General features: G+C 40.5%; 1 protein-coding gene across 1 annotated transcript; it reads left to right on the plus strand.

The window, feature by feature from the left end:
• Positions 1-1,583: 1,583 nt before the first annotated feature.
• Positions 1,584-2,460, plus strand: LOC124287844 (endochitinase-like; the record flags this gene model as incomplete). The annotated part of the gene is made up of 1 exon (XM_046724317.1): positions 1,584-2,460. A coding segment is annotated over one exon (597 nt), but the record flags the coding sequence as incomplete, so codon positions are not given.
• Positions 2,461-18,321: the final 15,861 nt, after the last annotated feature.

Raw genomic sequence — 18,321 nt, forward strand, 5'->3', positions numbered from 1 at the left:
TAACTGGATATTCCTATGTATGGCTGGCTCAAGAAGTTGGTGATCGAAACAGTTTCTTTACATTTTCAAGCCCATTAAATACACCGGGTAGCAACACCACAGCTAATTGATGACACCAAAACCACCACCACTTTACTTACAAGATTTGCATTACTCCTTGATAATTATTATAGGGCCTCTGGGGAAAGGTGTGTGTTTTCAAATATGGTTGTCTTGAAGGTCAAACTTAAATTAGGAGCAAGATTAAGAGATCAGGTAATATTCTACTTTAAGCACCGTTTGAAGAAGATCCAGTGTTTTGTGAAATATTTCAAAACCACCGCCACTACTGCAGCTGATGCCATCACTTACTGCACATACAGCGATCACTGCCACCACCACTTCTGGAAGCTGACACAACCACCAGTACTGCCACTGACACCACCAGCATGCTGCCACTGACACCACCAGCACTGCCGCTGGCACAAACAGTTCTGTCACTGACACCACCAGCACTGCCACACACCTCTAACACCACCGTACTAACCAGTGACACGCATCGGGGTGCGGCCTCTGGCTACCACCAGTTGCTGTCACCACCAGTACTGCCATTACAGGTAGCAACTGACACCACCACCACCAGCTTTCAAGACTGCCTACTGACACCTGCCACTGGCACACCACCACGACTGACACCACTGCTGCCACTGAAACTGACACCACCACTACTGCCTCTGCCAACCACCAGTGACTGCCACTGACACCACCAGTGCCACACCACCAGTCACTACTACTGCCCACAGAGACACCACCACCAGTACTGCCACTGACACCACCAGTACTGCCAACCATCAGGTACTGCCTCTGACACCACCAGCGCAGCCTCTGGGACCACCAATTTTACTGCCACTGGCCACCACCAGTCTGCCGCTGGCCGCCACCACTGACACCACCAGTACTGCCTCTGACTAACTTCCGCCACCAGTTCTGCCTCTGACACCACCGGGTGCCTCTGGCACCACCAATTTGCCTCTGACACCTGCCTCTGACTGCCACCAATTACACCACCACCAGTACTGCCTCTGACACCACCAGTACTGCCTCTGACACCACCAGTACTGCCTCTGACACCCACCACTACTGCCACTGGCACCACCGGTACTGCCACTGAGACAACAGGACCACCAGCACTGCCTCTGACACCACCAGTGCCTCTGCCTCTGACACCAACGGAACTGCCACTGACACCACCAGGTGTACTGCCACCACCAGTACAGCCTCTGACACCACCAGAACTGCCTCTGACACCACCAGTACTGCCTCTGACACCACCAGCCCACTGACACCATCAGTTTACTGCCTCTGACACCACCAGTTCAGCCTCTGACACCACCAGTACTGCCACTGGGACCACCAATTACTGCCACCCACAGAGACCACCAGGAACTGCCACCAGTACCTCTGACACCACCAGCCTCTGACACCACCAGTACTCTGACACCACCAGACACCCACCACTGCCTTTGACGCCACCAATTGCTGCCAGTACTGCCTCTGACACCACCAGTACAGCCACTGACACCACCAGTACTGCCTCTGACACCACCAGTACAGCCTCTGACACCACCAGTACTGCCACTGAGACCACCAGTACAGCCTCTGACACCACCAGTACAGCCTCTGACACCACCAGTACAGCCTCTGACACCACCGGTACAGCCACTGACACCACCAGTACAGCCACTGAGACCACAGACACCACCAGTACTGCAGGTGAAACCACCGCCACTACTACAACTGTAACTGACACCACTACAACTACTACTACAGGTGAAACCGCCACAACATCTACCGCAACTGACCCCACATTTGCTGAGACAACAGTAAAACCGCTAGGTGTTGATCGTATGGGGCGGAAGATCTTCAAGAAATGTATCTGTAGGTGCCGAAATCTGAAGGCAGCACCAAGCAAACCAGAGGCAGTGGCAGAGAAAGTGACAGAACTGAAGAAAAATGTATCCGTCAACTCTAAAGACATGACAAAATCAATCCTGAAGAAGACAAGTCGTGTGGACAAGAGGTCTTCTGCTGTTGTGATTGGTTGGGCGTATCTGATTGTGGTGGCTGTTCCCTTCATGGCAGTTGTCTTTGGCGACATCTTGAAGGTCATGACATGGTTCTGTATCAGGTATAATAAGTGAATGACATAGAGACTAACAAATTACGATCAATATGATACTGGATTAAAAACAGGCTCAATGTAACAGTAACTGCTGTGCTTCTCTAGTCTAAGTGTGACAGTGGGACTGTTGTACTTCTCTTTTCTAAGTGTGACTATAGTACTTCTCTATTCTAAGTGTGGCTGTTGTACTTCTCTATTCCCAGTGTGACTGTTGTACTTCTCTATTCTAAGTGTGACTGTTGTACTTCTCTTTTCTAAGTGTGACTGTTGTACTTCTCTATTCTAAGAGTAGCCGTTGTACTTCTGTACTCTAATTGTGGATAATGTGCTTCTCCATTTTAAGTGTGACTGTTGTACTTCTCTATTCCCAGTGTAACTGTTGTACTTCTCTATTCTAAGTGTGACTGTTGTACTTCTCTATTCTAAGTGTGACTGTTGTACTTCTCTATTCTAAGTGTGACTGTTGTACTTCGCTATTCTAAGTGTGATTGTTGTATATTTCTACTCTCAGTGTGACTGTTGTACTTCTCTATTCTAAGGGTGATTGTTGTACATTTCTACCCTCAGTGTGACTGTGATATGTGTCTAATCTCTGTGTTGCTGTTGTATTTGTCCGCTTCCGGTATAGCCGTTGGCACATCCAACCTGATAAATTAAGTGAAGTGAATTCAAAGTGAGGCCAATAAATACAACTGTGTTGTCAGACACAAGCTTGAAGCTTGATATTTTGTTTTAAAGTTGTTTATCCTGTAAGTGAACGAATTTCCTTTAGGACAAGTAGGAGGCCTAGGGGTTTCTGTTTCCACATGATATGCTCATAAACTATCAGTTCAGGTAGCAAGATACCGAGAACTCATTTTTAACTCAAACTGCATTGTGATATGTAGCAACAGAACTGACGTCACCAAACCGGAAGTTAACTTGCTTGTTAAGGTACCATTGAAGACCCGGGTTTAGAACCGATCTTCAGCAACCCATGCTTGTCGTAAGAGGAGACTAACTGGATCGGTGGTCAGGCTCGCTGACTTGATTGACTCATGTCATCGATTCCCAAGTGGGTAGATCGATGCCCATGCGGTTGGTCACTGGATTGTCTGGTCCAGACTCGATTATTTACAGACCGCTGCAATATAACTGGAATATTGCTGAGTGCGGCGTAATACTAAACTCACTCACTCACTCTTGTTAAGGTAAGCGCGAGTCATGTTTTTTCTCTAGTTTAGATATAACCGTGTGTGCAAGTGGACAAGTGATGTGTAGACTTCATGTGAAGTCTCTAACTCGGACACGCCGTAAGGATCCTTATGAAGTCGGTAAGAGTTTCACTTGAAATAAAGTGGTATGAACACACATGCTATTTAGAAAGTGCTCAAATGTAACACATGAAAGTGCAACATGTGTTACAATAGAATGGTATATCAATAATTCTGGGCTTTCTACAAATGACCAGAAATGAGATGGTTTGCATGTGTTTGTGCTATCGGTGGAGCAGGATACGCTAACCTTTCCGTGAACACCTGCTATCATCACTATTAGATAGTGATTCATAAGTATATTTATAATTTCAATTGTACAAATGACTCAGCTTTGGATATAGAGTTCTTAAGCATACGGAAATACGGTTTTGTTTAAATTCTGTTCACCCAGAAGAAAATGAATAACTTTCTAGCGCCTCACAGGCAGTTTGGGTTATTCGGGGTAATACTGAACTGCCTGAGCTATGATCATGCTGTAGGTGTGGATTTAGCGCAATATAAATGGACTAAGTATTAATTAATTATTATTATTTTGTTTTTTACTATACTCATGAATAAATACTACAGCTCACGAAATATAAGGTATAGTGTTTCAACACAATCACACAACGAGCTAGATTAGTAACACTTGTGTTTACAAATAGATGTTCTCTCGGCACATATATCAATTTAAATATATTATATTAATTCACATATATTCCAGGTGCACTTACGTCATTACATTGACAGTTAAAATATGACTAGATGTTGTGAATCATTTACATCTTCCCGAAGTCCTTTGTATTGCATATATTATTAATTCCTGTTGTCTGTGTAATTCACATTGTTTATGAAAAAGATGCTTTGTTTGTGTAAATGTAATGCCTTATGTCATGATATTAATTTGAAGAGTTATTGTATTAGCTGGAAGTTCGTGATATCGTTGTCTTTGGTGCATAATTTGGATACATTTTATTATTTTCTACATGCGTTTACTTCTTGTCATTTGATTAAAGGTACGTTTTTGCAGGTTTATTTGCAAATATTTTCTTGCATACAGTTCACCCCCTTAAAGAATGCGGTCAAGCGCCATTCTTTAAGGTACTCACGAAAATACTTCGAGTTTATCGACACAATCGAGAAAATTAAGAAAATTACTGTACAAAGTTGCAGAGGTTAATGTTTATGCGTTTATGCACTACACCAACATAATGTTAACGAACGTGCCCCAAATCACGATCAATCAAAATATTTGCATTTGTTTTGAATGTTTCATGAAAAAACAAAATTAACCTTTTCATATGCGTGTATTTGTTCTTCTATTTTTATGTTATTTCTATATGTATGGAGTACAGTTATGTCTTTTGAATAAACATTTTAATCGAATGATGGAATTTACATTTATAATACCCTTGAAACAATTCAGCGGAGTGAGTTGTACAGTGTACAGAAGAAAGCAATCAAAGCATAGATAAGACATCATGTTTAACAGGAAACACCACTAGATTGACATTTTAATGCTTGTTCTTTCAGGACCCACAAATAACTTTTGAATTTTTCCACATTTGGATTTTCTTTAGTTTCAAACAAAAATCTACTTTTTGCTTTATTTGACATCAGGATTTAATGAAACCAGAGACATACAGGCGAAGACCTTCACACAACCCATGCAATCCTATATATTCGGATACAAAGCCATGCAATCAGATGTATTCCCATGTAAGTCCATACAATACCGTACTATGCTACGCAATCCCATGGAATTCTGAAGAACCCCAGGCAATCCAGTGCAACCCTATTGAAGTAGGATCCCATGCAATCCGGTGCAACCCTATTGAAGTAGGATCCCATGCAATCCAGTGCAACCCTATTGAAGTAGAACCATACAATCCAGTGCAACCCTATTGAAGTAGGATCCCATGCAATCCAGTGCAACCATACTGAAGTAGGATCCATGCAATCCAGTGCAACCCTATTGAAGTAGGATCCCATGCACTCCAGTGCAACCCTATTGAAGTAGGAGCCAATGCAATCCCATAGAAATATAATCCCATGAAATCCCAAATAATCCTAAAGAAAACGAATCCCACATAAACTCATACAATCCTATAAAAATAGAATCTCACACAATCTCATTCAATCCTGTGGAAGTAGAATCCCTCGCAATCTAAAGCAATCCTGTAGAAATAGAATGGCATATCAACACATTTAATACCATTGAATCTAATTCCATTAAACCCTATAGAAATAGACTATCATATACTCCCATGCAATCCTATAGAAATGTAATCCCATGCAATAGCAAGCAATCCTGTAGAAACAGAATCCATGCAACCCTCTAAAATTAGAACCCCATTCAAAATCCCATGCAGTGCTATAGAAACAAAATCCCAGACAATAGCGTGCAATCCTATAGAAATAGAATCCCATGCAATCTTACAGAAATAGAATCCAATATAAATATCTGCGATCTCATAGAATAGAATCCTATAGGAATAGAATCCTACACAACCCCTCCGATGCCATATAATCAAACGTAATCCAATACAATCCTATAGAAACAGAATCCCACACAATATCATGCAATCCTGTAGAAATAAAATCCCATGCAACCATGTAGAAATAGAATTCTACGCAATCCCATGCAATCCTATAGAAAAAGAATCAATGGCAAATCCATGAGATCCACAGAAACAGAATCCCACCCAATCCCATGCAATCATAATGAAATAGAAAAAGCACTCAATCTGATACAATCCTATAACAGAATTATACGCAATCCCATGCAATCATAATGAAATAGAAAAAGCACTCAATCTGATACAATCCTATAACAGAATTACACGCAGTGCCATGCAGTCAGATAGAAATAGAATCCCATATAGTCCCATGCAATCCCACAGAAATAGAATCCCTTACAACCCCTTCCAATCCTACACAAATATAACCCCATAAAATCTCATCCAATCCTACTCAAACAGAATCCCATAATATGCTATCCAATCCAATAGAGCCAGATAGAATCACATGCAATCCCATAGAAACAGAATCATATACAATCCTATGCAATGTTATAGCGATAGAACATCACGCAATCCCATGCAGTCATGTAGAAACAGAATCCAGTCAAATCCAATGCAATCCACTAAACCCATAACATTCAATGTAATCCAGGTCTTGAAACATTTTAGCCATGGAACTCACACCACACTAGAATTGGAGTGAGTGAGTGAGTTATTATTTAACGTCACATCGGCAATATTGCAGCCATATCGTGATGACAACATATTTGACATTGAAAAGGAATATATGTATATTATAATAACCTGTCGACGAAGTACAGTAAAACAAGTAGAATAGTAGATTTGGACGTGCATGGGTTGGACTTGGAAGGTCATGGATAGAGCATCCATAAGTTCCATGTTATTTTCAAATACACCTACCTCTTCGATGATTGAACATGTGAGTCTTGGATTGTGTATTCTCAGTTCTATAGCTATGACCGTCGTAAATCAACGTTCAACCATTAGACGCATCGGAGCAACCTTTGATGGATTTATTAAAGGAGATGCTAATGGAAAAAAACACAATGGAAAATCCATGCGGTTCAATCGTTCGCTCGTCACACCAAAGACCCTGGTTCGTTTCTTCACAATGTTTACAATATGTGAAGCCCATTACTTGTATTCTCTCCTGATATTGCTGGAATATTGCAAAAAGCGGCGTAAATTGCTAAAAGCGGCGTAAAGCTAAACTCACTCATTCCTAACGACAGGTGTTGTGAAATTGGGTTTAACGTCGTGCTCGAGAATATTTCTCTCATATGACGACGTGCATGCGTGTGTATGTATATGTGCGGCTGCTTGTACTAGCCCAGACTTAAGCTGGTTTTATAGTGCTAGCCCACTGAGATACCATGCCGCAGTGAAGCATGAATACCCCACTCAGACACAGTATACTGACTCCGAGCCGACCAGTCCTTGTTGTACCCATTAATGCCGAGCGCCAGGCAGGGACCAACAAGAACCATATTTTAACGTCTTTTGGTATGACGCGGTTGGGGATCGAACCCGCGACCTTCCGCTCTCCGGGCGGACGCTCTAACCACTAAACCACGGAGGCGGTCTCTAACGACAGACATCATAGAGATCGTTATATGACATGCATCAGTGTCCTCTTCTTTGGCCTATTGTACGATGCTTTGTTCATTTGAACGCATGTAACATTCATGAATTTTAAGAAACAGTCATGAACTAGTTGTGCTTTTATGTGTTACAGGATCAGTCATGTGAGCATCCTTCACCAAAACGTGTCACAACTGTTCGTGCGGAGGTTGTGAATTAATAACTGTTTCACAAAAAAGTTGCTTTAACACCACGGTACAATGTGGTATAATGTTACGACGATAACAACTGAATCCAAATCTCTAAAGACAAATATGACGTCAAAAATCGATTAAAACATGTGATCGATATATTTGATATTGTGTGAACGACATGGTATGTCTAGTTTGGCATTTGATACCAAAATGAATAATATAATATCTCCGGAAGTGCATCATGGCTCAGCTAAAATTTCAGTCCAGTGTTTTGCAACACAATACAATACAATCCAAGGCAACGGAAACATACGTTTGCTAAACAGGCATGAACAACGGGTGAAAAAAATTCGCACCGATCAGCTATTTTGTTTGTTTGTTGCTTAACGCTGCACTCGCTGTTTAGCAATTTGTGAATAATCAAGTCTGAACCAGTGATCAACAGCATGAGCATCGATCGACCCGATTAGGATGCGATTACCAAGTCAGCGAGCCTGACCACCCGATCCCGTTAGTTGCCTGTTACGACAAGCATGGTTTACTGAAGATCAATTCTAACCCGGATCTTCACGGGTCGCCGTCAACTACCACCTGCAAAGATCTCTAATGTGGGCGTTTTTAGTGAAAAATATGTACCTGTAGGTGCTGAATCAAGTCACCAAGCAACAAGCAAACAAAATCGATAATAACAACACTCTCAAACAGCCAAAAGGTCAGTCAATACTAAACCCTGACATGTACTCTTTCACACACGAAAGACCGTTGATAATTATATTCATTTAAACAGCATTTAGTATTCATACAATATTCCCCGAACAATATACTAGTATTTCTATAACATGTTTATGCTTATTAAAGTGTAAATAGAGATATTCTCATATAAGTATCAGGTTTCTTTATCATGGCTGTCACAATGTCATAATTATCGATCACTGATAAGTTGAATATCTTAATTACAGGGGACTTGTATTTCGGATGCATGAAAATTAAAGTCGATTATATTGTCCCATTATGATCAATAAACGTGATAATGTAGAGGCACACATTTTATCAAGTTTGTTTACTGCCTGTTTTCCCGGTTTCTTTCATTGCCTGAACCGCCAAGGACGAGTTGGTATAACGGTTAAAGAGTTCAGTCACGATAGGTATATCTGCTGCAACCGTACACCCCTGGGAAGACTGACTGACTGACTGAGTTTAGTTTTACGCCGCTTTTAGCAATATTCCAGCAATATCACGGTGGGGGACACCAGAAATGGGCTTAACACATTGTGCCCATGTGGGGAATCGAACCCGGGTCTCCCCTGGGAAGAACCTATACATGGTTAAGTATGCACACTTATATAACATAATCTTCTTAACTCGCGGAGCGGTGGATAGTCTAATGGTTAAAGCTTTCGCTCGTCCCGCTAAAGATTCTCCCCATGGGTACAATGTGTGAAGCCTATTACTGGTGTCCCCCGCCGTAATATTGCTGGAATATTGCTAAAAATGACGAAAAACCATACTCACTCACTCCTCTTACCTCGCAAACATATCAAAACATCAGGAGTTCCTAGCGTCTCTTTAATTGCTTGGAATTATGTCCCCTTATACACACTATTGTTACTTGTTGTGTGGTTGTCTAGCGCCGCACTCAGCAATATTCCAGCTATATGACGCCGGTCTCTAAATAATCGAGTCTGGACCAGATAATCCAGTGATCGACAGCATGAACATCGATCGACCCAATTGGAATACGATGGCATGTGGACAAGCATGGGTTATAATACAATTTATCATACGATGGATAGTGTTCTCGGCAGGATAAAGCCAACGGATATTTTCGGTATCCGTTGGTTTTATATACGGATATCGATGCATATTAAAGAGGTCATATGCAAATTCCAGGGACTATTTTCACAGTGTAGACAAACATGGCGTCAAGGATCGGCGGTCGTGTCCGGATTAACGGCCATGGTTACGGTACTGTCAGTGCTTTGATCCCAGAAAATTCATGCCTGGTTTTGATAGATGGAGTAGATAACAAAGCGAAGATAGAAATTCATAGGCTTACGAAGATACCAACATCAGTTCCCCGACCGACTGTCAGTGTTAGCGAGAGAAGGGTGCACAGTGTCACGCTAACATTAAAGCGTATTTGGTTGCTCAAAAGGTTAATTGAAGGTTTCTGAAGTTCCACGTGTTGTTATTTTTCAAACGTAAGCTAAGATTTGTTGACAACAATACGCGCTTTAGCATAAAAGCTTACTGGGAACTAGATGACCGTTGAGTGATCAAGAGAAAATTATGTCACCGGGCTTGTGACGTAACATATTACTCCGCACATAGTTGTGACGTCATAGACATTCCACGAAGTTTAGTTTCATGATTTGTGGCATTTGAAATCGCATTTTTTTAAATTATAAAGCAAAAATGACATTGTATGATAAAAAGGTTATCACACTGGTGTGTTTTGGGATGGTTAATATCCTGCATTAGGAATAAACACTATGTATTTAGCTCGCAAAGGCTCGCTAAATACACTGATTATTCCTAATGCAGGATATTAACCATCCCAAAACACACTCGCGTGATAACCTATATATAACACTGTACTTCTTATAACGCACTGTGCTCATAACCTTTATTAGACTCTGCTGAAATAAAATATTGTGAGCCAAGGTTTTCTATTCTCACCTACATACTAATTACAATCCATTGACTATTTGCATAAAGAATACATGACACGTTTTATTGATAACAACTTCTTATGATACTTTATACGAAGATTCAGAGTTAATTCTTGCTCCTTTATCAAGTGAATGAATATGAAACGTCTTATGACGATTAAAAAGAAGTTGTTATCCATAAAACGTGTCATGTATTCATGTTCGTCCAACTTCTAAATGCCTTTCAAGAACTGTATTTCCATCGAGCGTTCTACGATTGTACGATCCCCGCTGTTTCACGTGTCATAAATGTCTTCAGAATTTTCTTGATAGTTACACGTCATGAATTCATGCTAATACCTTAACGTCAAACGAGAAAATACACATTCGAACAACAGTCTTAGAGAAAGAAACCTAATTGCCTACACACAAAGTCCGCTTCCTAACCCACTCACCCACAAAGACTTCCACAAAAAGAAATCTGACAACTGGTACTTTATATCACGTCTAGAATATTCTGATAGTGTGATTTCGAATCTCGAGTAGGATTTCACTTAAACGAGGTCCTAGAATACGTAATTCACTGTGTAGGTTGAATCCCAAATTTAGCATATGCAGTATCAAATGACTCGGTGAGCTTTTCACTTTTATTATCATCATCGTTATTGTTACTTTTACTCCCAAAGGAATTTGGTTTTCTTTCGCATTCAAAGTAGAAAGAAAGCGATGATGATGATGATGATGATGATGATTGGCTTTTGCAAATTGTGGATCATTTTGTTTTCTTCTTTAGCCAAGTTCCTTTACCTTCAATCGGTCGTACCTCCATAGCGGGGCATAAAGCTGCTTATTACAGGTGTAATATGACATGGCATCAGGGCTGAAGGTTACAACTTCCCCCATATTTTCACAAGTGTACCTCAGCGCCACACGCTCAGTATCACTACAAAGGGCATCGGTGTAGTTTTTGTCGGGTACGTAAAAGTAGTACACAAAGTCGTATGTCTTAATCAACATCATGTCGCCATCGGCTGATATGTCACCATCAAAAGGTCCAGTCCACTGGGATTCAAACTTGAACTGGCAGATTTCTTCGGCTCTTCCATTCGTGATCTTGTAAACGGGTGATTCGTAATCATACTGTGGTATGACGAAAATATCTGCTTTTGGGGACACCAGCATCAGCATCGAAAAGTCATCGAGGTCCCTTTGAAAGCATAAATATCATGGTTTGAAAACCCAAACCAAACGTTGCAACTGTACCTCTCCTTTAGACATAAAAGCTGCTTTCCCAAATCAGAAAACATTCGACCAATACTGTTCAAGTAACCTAGGTTCACGTTTGTAAATGGCTGTAATTCTTGACAAATAAATACAATTTCATAATCCAGGTTTGCACTGCGCTTCTTCATTAGATTAAGAAGGTGGTCCCCCAAAATTCCAAGCAGTAGTTTTCAAGTTATTTGTTGAAACAAATCGTCTTTGGACAGATGTGTTAGCGGGCGATGGGAATTTTCTCTTATGACCATATATGCCAGATCTTTATAAGGGGAGACATAAAAGCAGGGACAATATTGTTACTCACTTTATCTCGATCTTTTCTTTTAGCTCAAGGTTATTTCCGCTAAAGATGTCATTGGGTTCCTCGCATATGTAGATCATGTTCGCAGCTTCCTTGTTCCCGTCTTGTTTATCGATGTCGCCGATGTAGATGCAGCTGCGAGAACTTGTCGGGGAACATGGAGCTGAAAACGTATGCAACACTTTCTGATGCAGCTAAAACACGTATTCAATACTTTCTGATGTAGCTCTAATAATATTCAGTACTTTCTGAGGTAGATGAAAAGGCATTCAGTACTTTCAGATGTAACTTAAATGGTATTCAGTTTTTTCTCATGTTAATGAAAAAGTATTCAATACTTTCTGATATGATGATACATTTTTCGCTGCACACCTGAAAAAGATCTTTGACCAATATATATGTAGGATTTAATCACAGGAACATAACTCTATTTCCTTTATCTTCGAATTTGCTCATTTCAAATTTGGATGCAGAGTTTCATTTTACTTAAACTAAAAGTTAAACAACGATTTCTTAAATGTAAATTCTTCAGATACCAAGACAAAAGGTGAGAGATGCCATACATCACAGACGAAAGAAATCCCGTTAGTCGCCTCTTACGACAAGAATTGGTTGTTGAAGACCAGTTGTACCTTTGATTCTCATGCGACTGAATAACCATTCTCAGAAGGTCTATGCCATGTCATTTACTCAAACGGGCTTTGAATCACCCAAACAATCCCGACATGGAGTAATAATGAATAATAATATCTTCGAGAAAGTTTGTTCGTGTCCTAGCCGAAAACCATAAATCTTACCTATCTGTAGGGCAGCCCAATCATTGTTATGGGCACCTGCAAGGACAAAGACATTCAGTTTTTCGCCCGTTTTGTTGAAGGCCGTTATAGAAGGGCCTAATCCTGTGTCGCCGTTGTTAATGACATACATGACGTCCTCGTGAATGCTGCTAAATGCCATGCCTGATGGTCCTTCTATATCAGTTGTTTCCAGAGTACCAGCATACTGTCGGTCTGAGAATCCTGAAATGTATATAAAGATACTACAGCAACATAAAAGAAGACTAAGAGGCAACAGAAAGTGTACTGAGTTCGTTTAACTCACTTCAACTGATAATCAAACATCTGAAAAGATAGCTGAGAGGCTGATTGTTGTCTTTAATTGCTTTCTCGAATTATCATCAGTGTTGTTGGTTTTGTTGATGTTGCTCCTGTAATTGTTGTTGTTATTGTTGTTGCTGTCCACTTCGATCCCACAGGAATAGCTTGGCAATAGTTTCAAAGACCAAAATAGAATTGTATTCTTAACACCAAATTAACTGATATTGTCATACGCATATAACTTGCAGTATAAGTTTGTTGCAGTTTTTAAGATCTTTCTACCAGAAAGGATTATAGATACTCACGTGCTTCAGCCCCTTTCGTGTAACCCTCATATTTCGCGTAACTCAACACTGCATTCGATAGTGCCAAAACTCGTGCAGACAGTTTGTAGAAAGACAATGGTATACGCTTATCTTCTCTCTCAATCTTGTCTGCCTGGGGCGGTATTACACCTAGCTCCTTGCTCTTTGTTTCAAGGTCAACGATCTTTCGCAACAAAGTCAAATATAGCGAGTTTATGTCCTTTGGATTATCAATCTCCTTGGATGGAATTGGTGTTTCATGCAAAACATTTGAAATGTCTTCTGCATCTGGAGTAGACAATACCTGTGTTTCGGGGATACCGATGTAGACATGATCCAATGACGGCAGTGATGCTGACATTTCAGGCTCTGTCTCTGCACCAGACAGAACAACATCAACACCATCAACCTCCCCATCGATTCCAGATGTGTACTTAACTTTTGACTCTCCATCGATCTTGAACGGCCCCTGAATGGACAAACAAAAACAACTTCTTCAGCTTTTGTCCAAAACTTACCGGCTTAAAACCAACAGGTTTAAAAGCAGAAGTATGTACACACATTGTCAGAATTGCAGTCGCCAGTGCAACTACACCTAGGTTCAACTGATAAGGCTTTAAACAAGACGAAGGTGTGTTTTAACTTACTGGAACAACTTCTGCATAGTAACATACAGCCTTCATCTGTCAAGACAAAGATAAACACACACAGATTTGTACACAACGCCTCGTTTCGCATAGGTGAGAGTCGGGGCGTCGTCCACAAACCTGTGTATGTTTATCTTTCTCAGACTGCTCTGGACAAACCAGTAACTCTTATAATCATCATCGTTATTTTGCCTTTTACGCCCAGTGAAATCTGTAGAGTGCAAACCATTTTGTTTTCTTTCGCATTCAAAGTAATAATAATTACATAGCGAGAAAGAAAGAGCTAATGATCATAATGATGATGATGATGATGATGATGATGATGATTGGCTTTTGCAAAGTGTGAATCATTTTGTTTCTTCTATAACCAACTTCCTTTACCTTCAATCGGTCGTACCTCCATAGCGGGGAATAAAGCTGCTTATTACAGGTGTAATATGACATGGCATCAGGGCTGAAGGTTACAACTTCCCCCATATTTTCACAAGTGTACCTCAGCGCCACACGCTCAGTATCACTACAAAGGGCATCGATGTAGTTTTTGTCGGGTATGTAAAAGTAGTACACAAAGTCGTATGTCTTAATCAACATCATGTCGCCATCGGCTGATATGTCACCATCAACAGGTCCAGACCACTGGGATTCAAACTTGAACTGGCAGATTTCTTCGGCTCTTCCATTCGTGATCTTGTAAACGGGTGATTCGTCCTCATGCTGTGGTATGACGAAAATATCTGCTTGTGGGGACACCAGCATCAGCAACGAATAGTCATCGAGGTCCCTTTGCAAGCATAAATATCATGGTTTGAAAACCCAAACCAAACGTTGCAACTGTACCTCTCCTTTAGACATAAAAGCTGCTTTCCCAAATCAGAAAACATTCGACCAATACTGTTCAAGTAACCTAGGTTCACGTTTGTAAATGGCTGTAATTCTTGACAAATAAATATAATTTCATAATCCAGGTTTGCACTGCGCTTCTTCATTAGATTAAGAAGGTGGTCCCCCAAAATTCCAAGCAGTAGTTTTCAAGTTATTTGTTGAAACAAATCGTCTTTCGGACAGATGTGTGAGCGGGCGATGGGAATTCTCTCTTATGACCATATATGTCAGATCGTTATAAGGGGAGACATAAAAGCAGGGACAATATTGTTACTCACTTTATCTCGATCTTTTCTTTTAGCTCAAGTTTATTTCTGCTAAAGATGTCATTGGGTTCCTCGCATATGTAGATCATGTTCGCAGTTTCCTTGTTCCCGTCTTGTTTATCGATGTCGCCGATGTAGATGCAGCTGCGAGAACTTGTCGGGGAACATGGAGCTGAAAACGTATACAACACTTTCTGATGTAGCTAAAACACGTATTCAATACTTTCTGATGTAGCTCTAATAATATTCAGTACTTTCTGAGGTAGATGAAAAGGCATTCAGTACTTTCAGATGTAACTTAAATGGTATTCAGTTTTTTCTCATGTTAATGAAAAAGAATTCAATACTTTCTGATATGATGATACATTTTTCGCTGCACACCTGAAAAAGATCTTTGATCAATATATATGTAGGATTTAATCACAGGAAAATAACTCTATTTACTTCATCTTCGAATTTGCTTAGTTCAAATTTGGATGCAGAGTTTCACTTTACTTAAACTAAAAGTTAAACAACGATTTCTTAAATGTAAATTTTTCAGAATCCAAGACAAAAGGTGAGAGATGCCATACATCACAGACGAAAGAAATCCCGTTAGTCGCCTCTTACGACAAAAATTGGTTGTTGAAGACCAGTTGTACCTTTGATTCTCATGCGACTGAATAACTATTCTTAGAAAGTCTATGCCATGTCATTTACTCAAACGGGCTTTGAATCGCACAAACAATCTCGACATGGAGTAATAATGCATAATATTATCTTCGAGAAAGTTTGTTCGTGTCCTAGCCGAAAACCATAAATCTTACCTATCTGTAGAGCAGCCCAATCATTGTTATGGGCACCTGCAAGGACAAAGACATTCAGTTTTTCGCCCGTTTTGTTGAGGGCCGTTATAGAAGGGCCTAATCCTGTGTCGCCGTTGTTAATGACATACATGATGTCCTCGTGAATGCTGCTAAATGCCATGCCTGATGGTCCTTCTATATCAGTTGTTTCCAGAGTTCCAGCATACTGTCGGTCTGAGAATCCTGAAATGTATATAAAGATACTACAGCAACATAAAAGAAGACTAAGAGGCAACAGAAAGTGTACTGAGTTCGTTTTTAACTCACTTCAACTGATAATCAAACATCTGAAAAGATAGCTGAGAGGCTGATTGTTGTCTTTAATTGCTTTCTCGAATTATCATCAGTGTTGTTGGTTTTGTTGATGTTGCTGCTGTAATTGTTGTTGTTGTTGTTGCTGTCCCCTTCGATCCCACAGGAATAGCTTGGCAATAGTTTCAAAGACCAAAATAGAATTGTATTCTTAACACCAAATTAACTGATATTGTCATACGCATATAACTTGCAGTATAAGTTTGTTGCAGTTTTTAAGATCTTTCTACCAGAAAGGATTATAGATACTCACGTGCTTCAGCCCCTTTCGTGTAACCCTCATATTTCGCGTAACTCAACACTGCATTCGATAGTGCCAAAACTCGTGCAGACAGTTTGTAGAAAGACAATGGTATACGCTTATCTTCTCTCTCAATCTTGTCTGCCTGGGGCGGTATTACACCTAGCTCCTTGCTCTTTGTTTCAAGGTCAACGATCTTTTGCAACAAAGTCAAATATAGCGAGTTTATGTCCTTTGGATTATCAATCTCCTTGGATGGAATTGGTGTTTCATGCAAAACATTTGAAATGTTTTCTGCATCTGGAGTAGACAATACCTGTGTTTCGGGGATACCGATGTAGACATGATCCAATGACGGCAGTGATGCTGACATTTCAGGCTCTGTCTCTGCACCAGACAGAACAACATCAACACCATCAACCTCCCCATCGATTCCAGATGTGTACTTAACTTTTGACTCTCCATCGATCTTGAACGGCCCCTGAATGGACAAACAAAAACAACTTCTTCAGCTTTTGTCCAAAACTTACCGGCTTAAAATCAACAAGTTTAAAAGCAGAAGTATGTACACACATTGTCAGAATTGCAGTCGCCAGTGCAACTACACCTAGGTTCAACTGATAAGGCTTTAAACAAGACGAAGGTGTGTTTTAACTTACTGGAACAACTTCTGCATAGTAACATACAGCCTTCATCTGTCAAGACAAAGATAAACACACACAGATTTGTACACAACGCCTCGTTTCGCATAGGTGAGAGTCGGGGCGTCGTCCACAAATCTGTGTATGTTTATCTTTCTCAGACTGCTCTGGACAAACCAGTAACTCTTATAATCATCATCGTTATTTTGCCTTTTACGCCCAGTGAAATCTGTAGAGTGCAAACCATTTTGTTTTCTTTCGCATTCAAAGTAATAATAATTACATAGCGAGAAAGAAAGAGCTAATGATCATAATGATGATGATGATGATGATGATGATGATGATGATTGGCTTTTGCAAAGTGTGAATCATTTTGTTTCTTCTATAACCAACTTCCTTTACCTTCAATCGGTCGTACCTCCATAGCGGGGAATAAAGCTGCTTATTACAGGTGTAATATGACATGGCATCAGGGCTGAAGGTTACAACTTCCCCCATATTTTCACAAGTGTACCTCAGCGCCACACGCTCAGTATCACTACAAAGGGCATCGATGTAGTTTTTGTCGGGTATGTAAAAGTAGTACACAAAGTCGTATGTCTTAATCAACATCATGTCGCCATCGGCTGATATGTCACCATCAACAGGTCCAGACCACTGGGATTCAAACTTGAACTGGCAGATTTCTTCGGCTCTTCCATTCGTGATCTTGTAAACGGGTGATTCGTCCTCATGCTGTGGTATGACGAAAATATCTGCTTGTGGGGACACCAGCATCAGCAACGAATAGTCATCGAGGTCCCTTTGCAAGCATAAATATCAAGGTTTGAAAACCCAAACCAAACGTTGCACTGTACCTCTCCTTTAGACATAAAAGCTGCTTTCCCAAATCAGAAAACATTCGACCAATACTGTTCAAGTAACCTAGGTTCACGTTTGTAAATGGCTGTAATTCTTGACAAATAAATACAATTTCATAATCCAGGTTTGCACTGCGCTTCTTCATTAGATTAAGAAGGTGGTCCCCCAAAATTCCAAGCAGTAGTTTTCAAGTTATTTGTTGAAACAAATCGTCTTTCGGACAGATGTGTGAGCGGGCGATCGGAATTCCCTCTTATGACCATATATGTCAAATCTT

The sequence above is a fragment of the Haliotis rubra genome, unplaced genomic scaffold (genome assembly GCF_003918875.1).
Source record: "Haliotis rubra isolate DU_JTF1 unplaced genomic scaffold, ASM391887v1 Scf407, whole genome shotgun sequence".
NCBI classification, from domain to species: Eukaryota; Metazoa; Mollusca; class Gastropoda; order Lepetellida; family Haliotidae; genus Haliotis; species Haliotis rubra.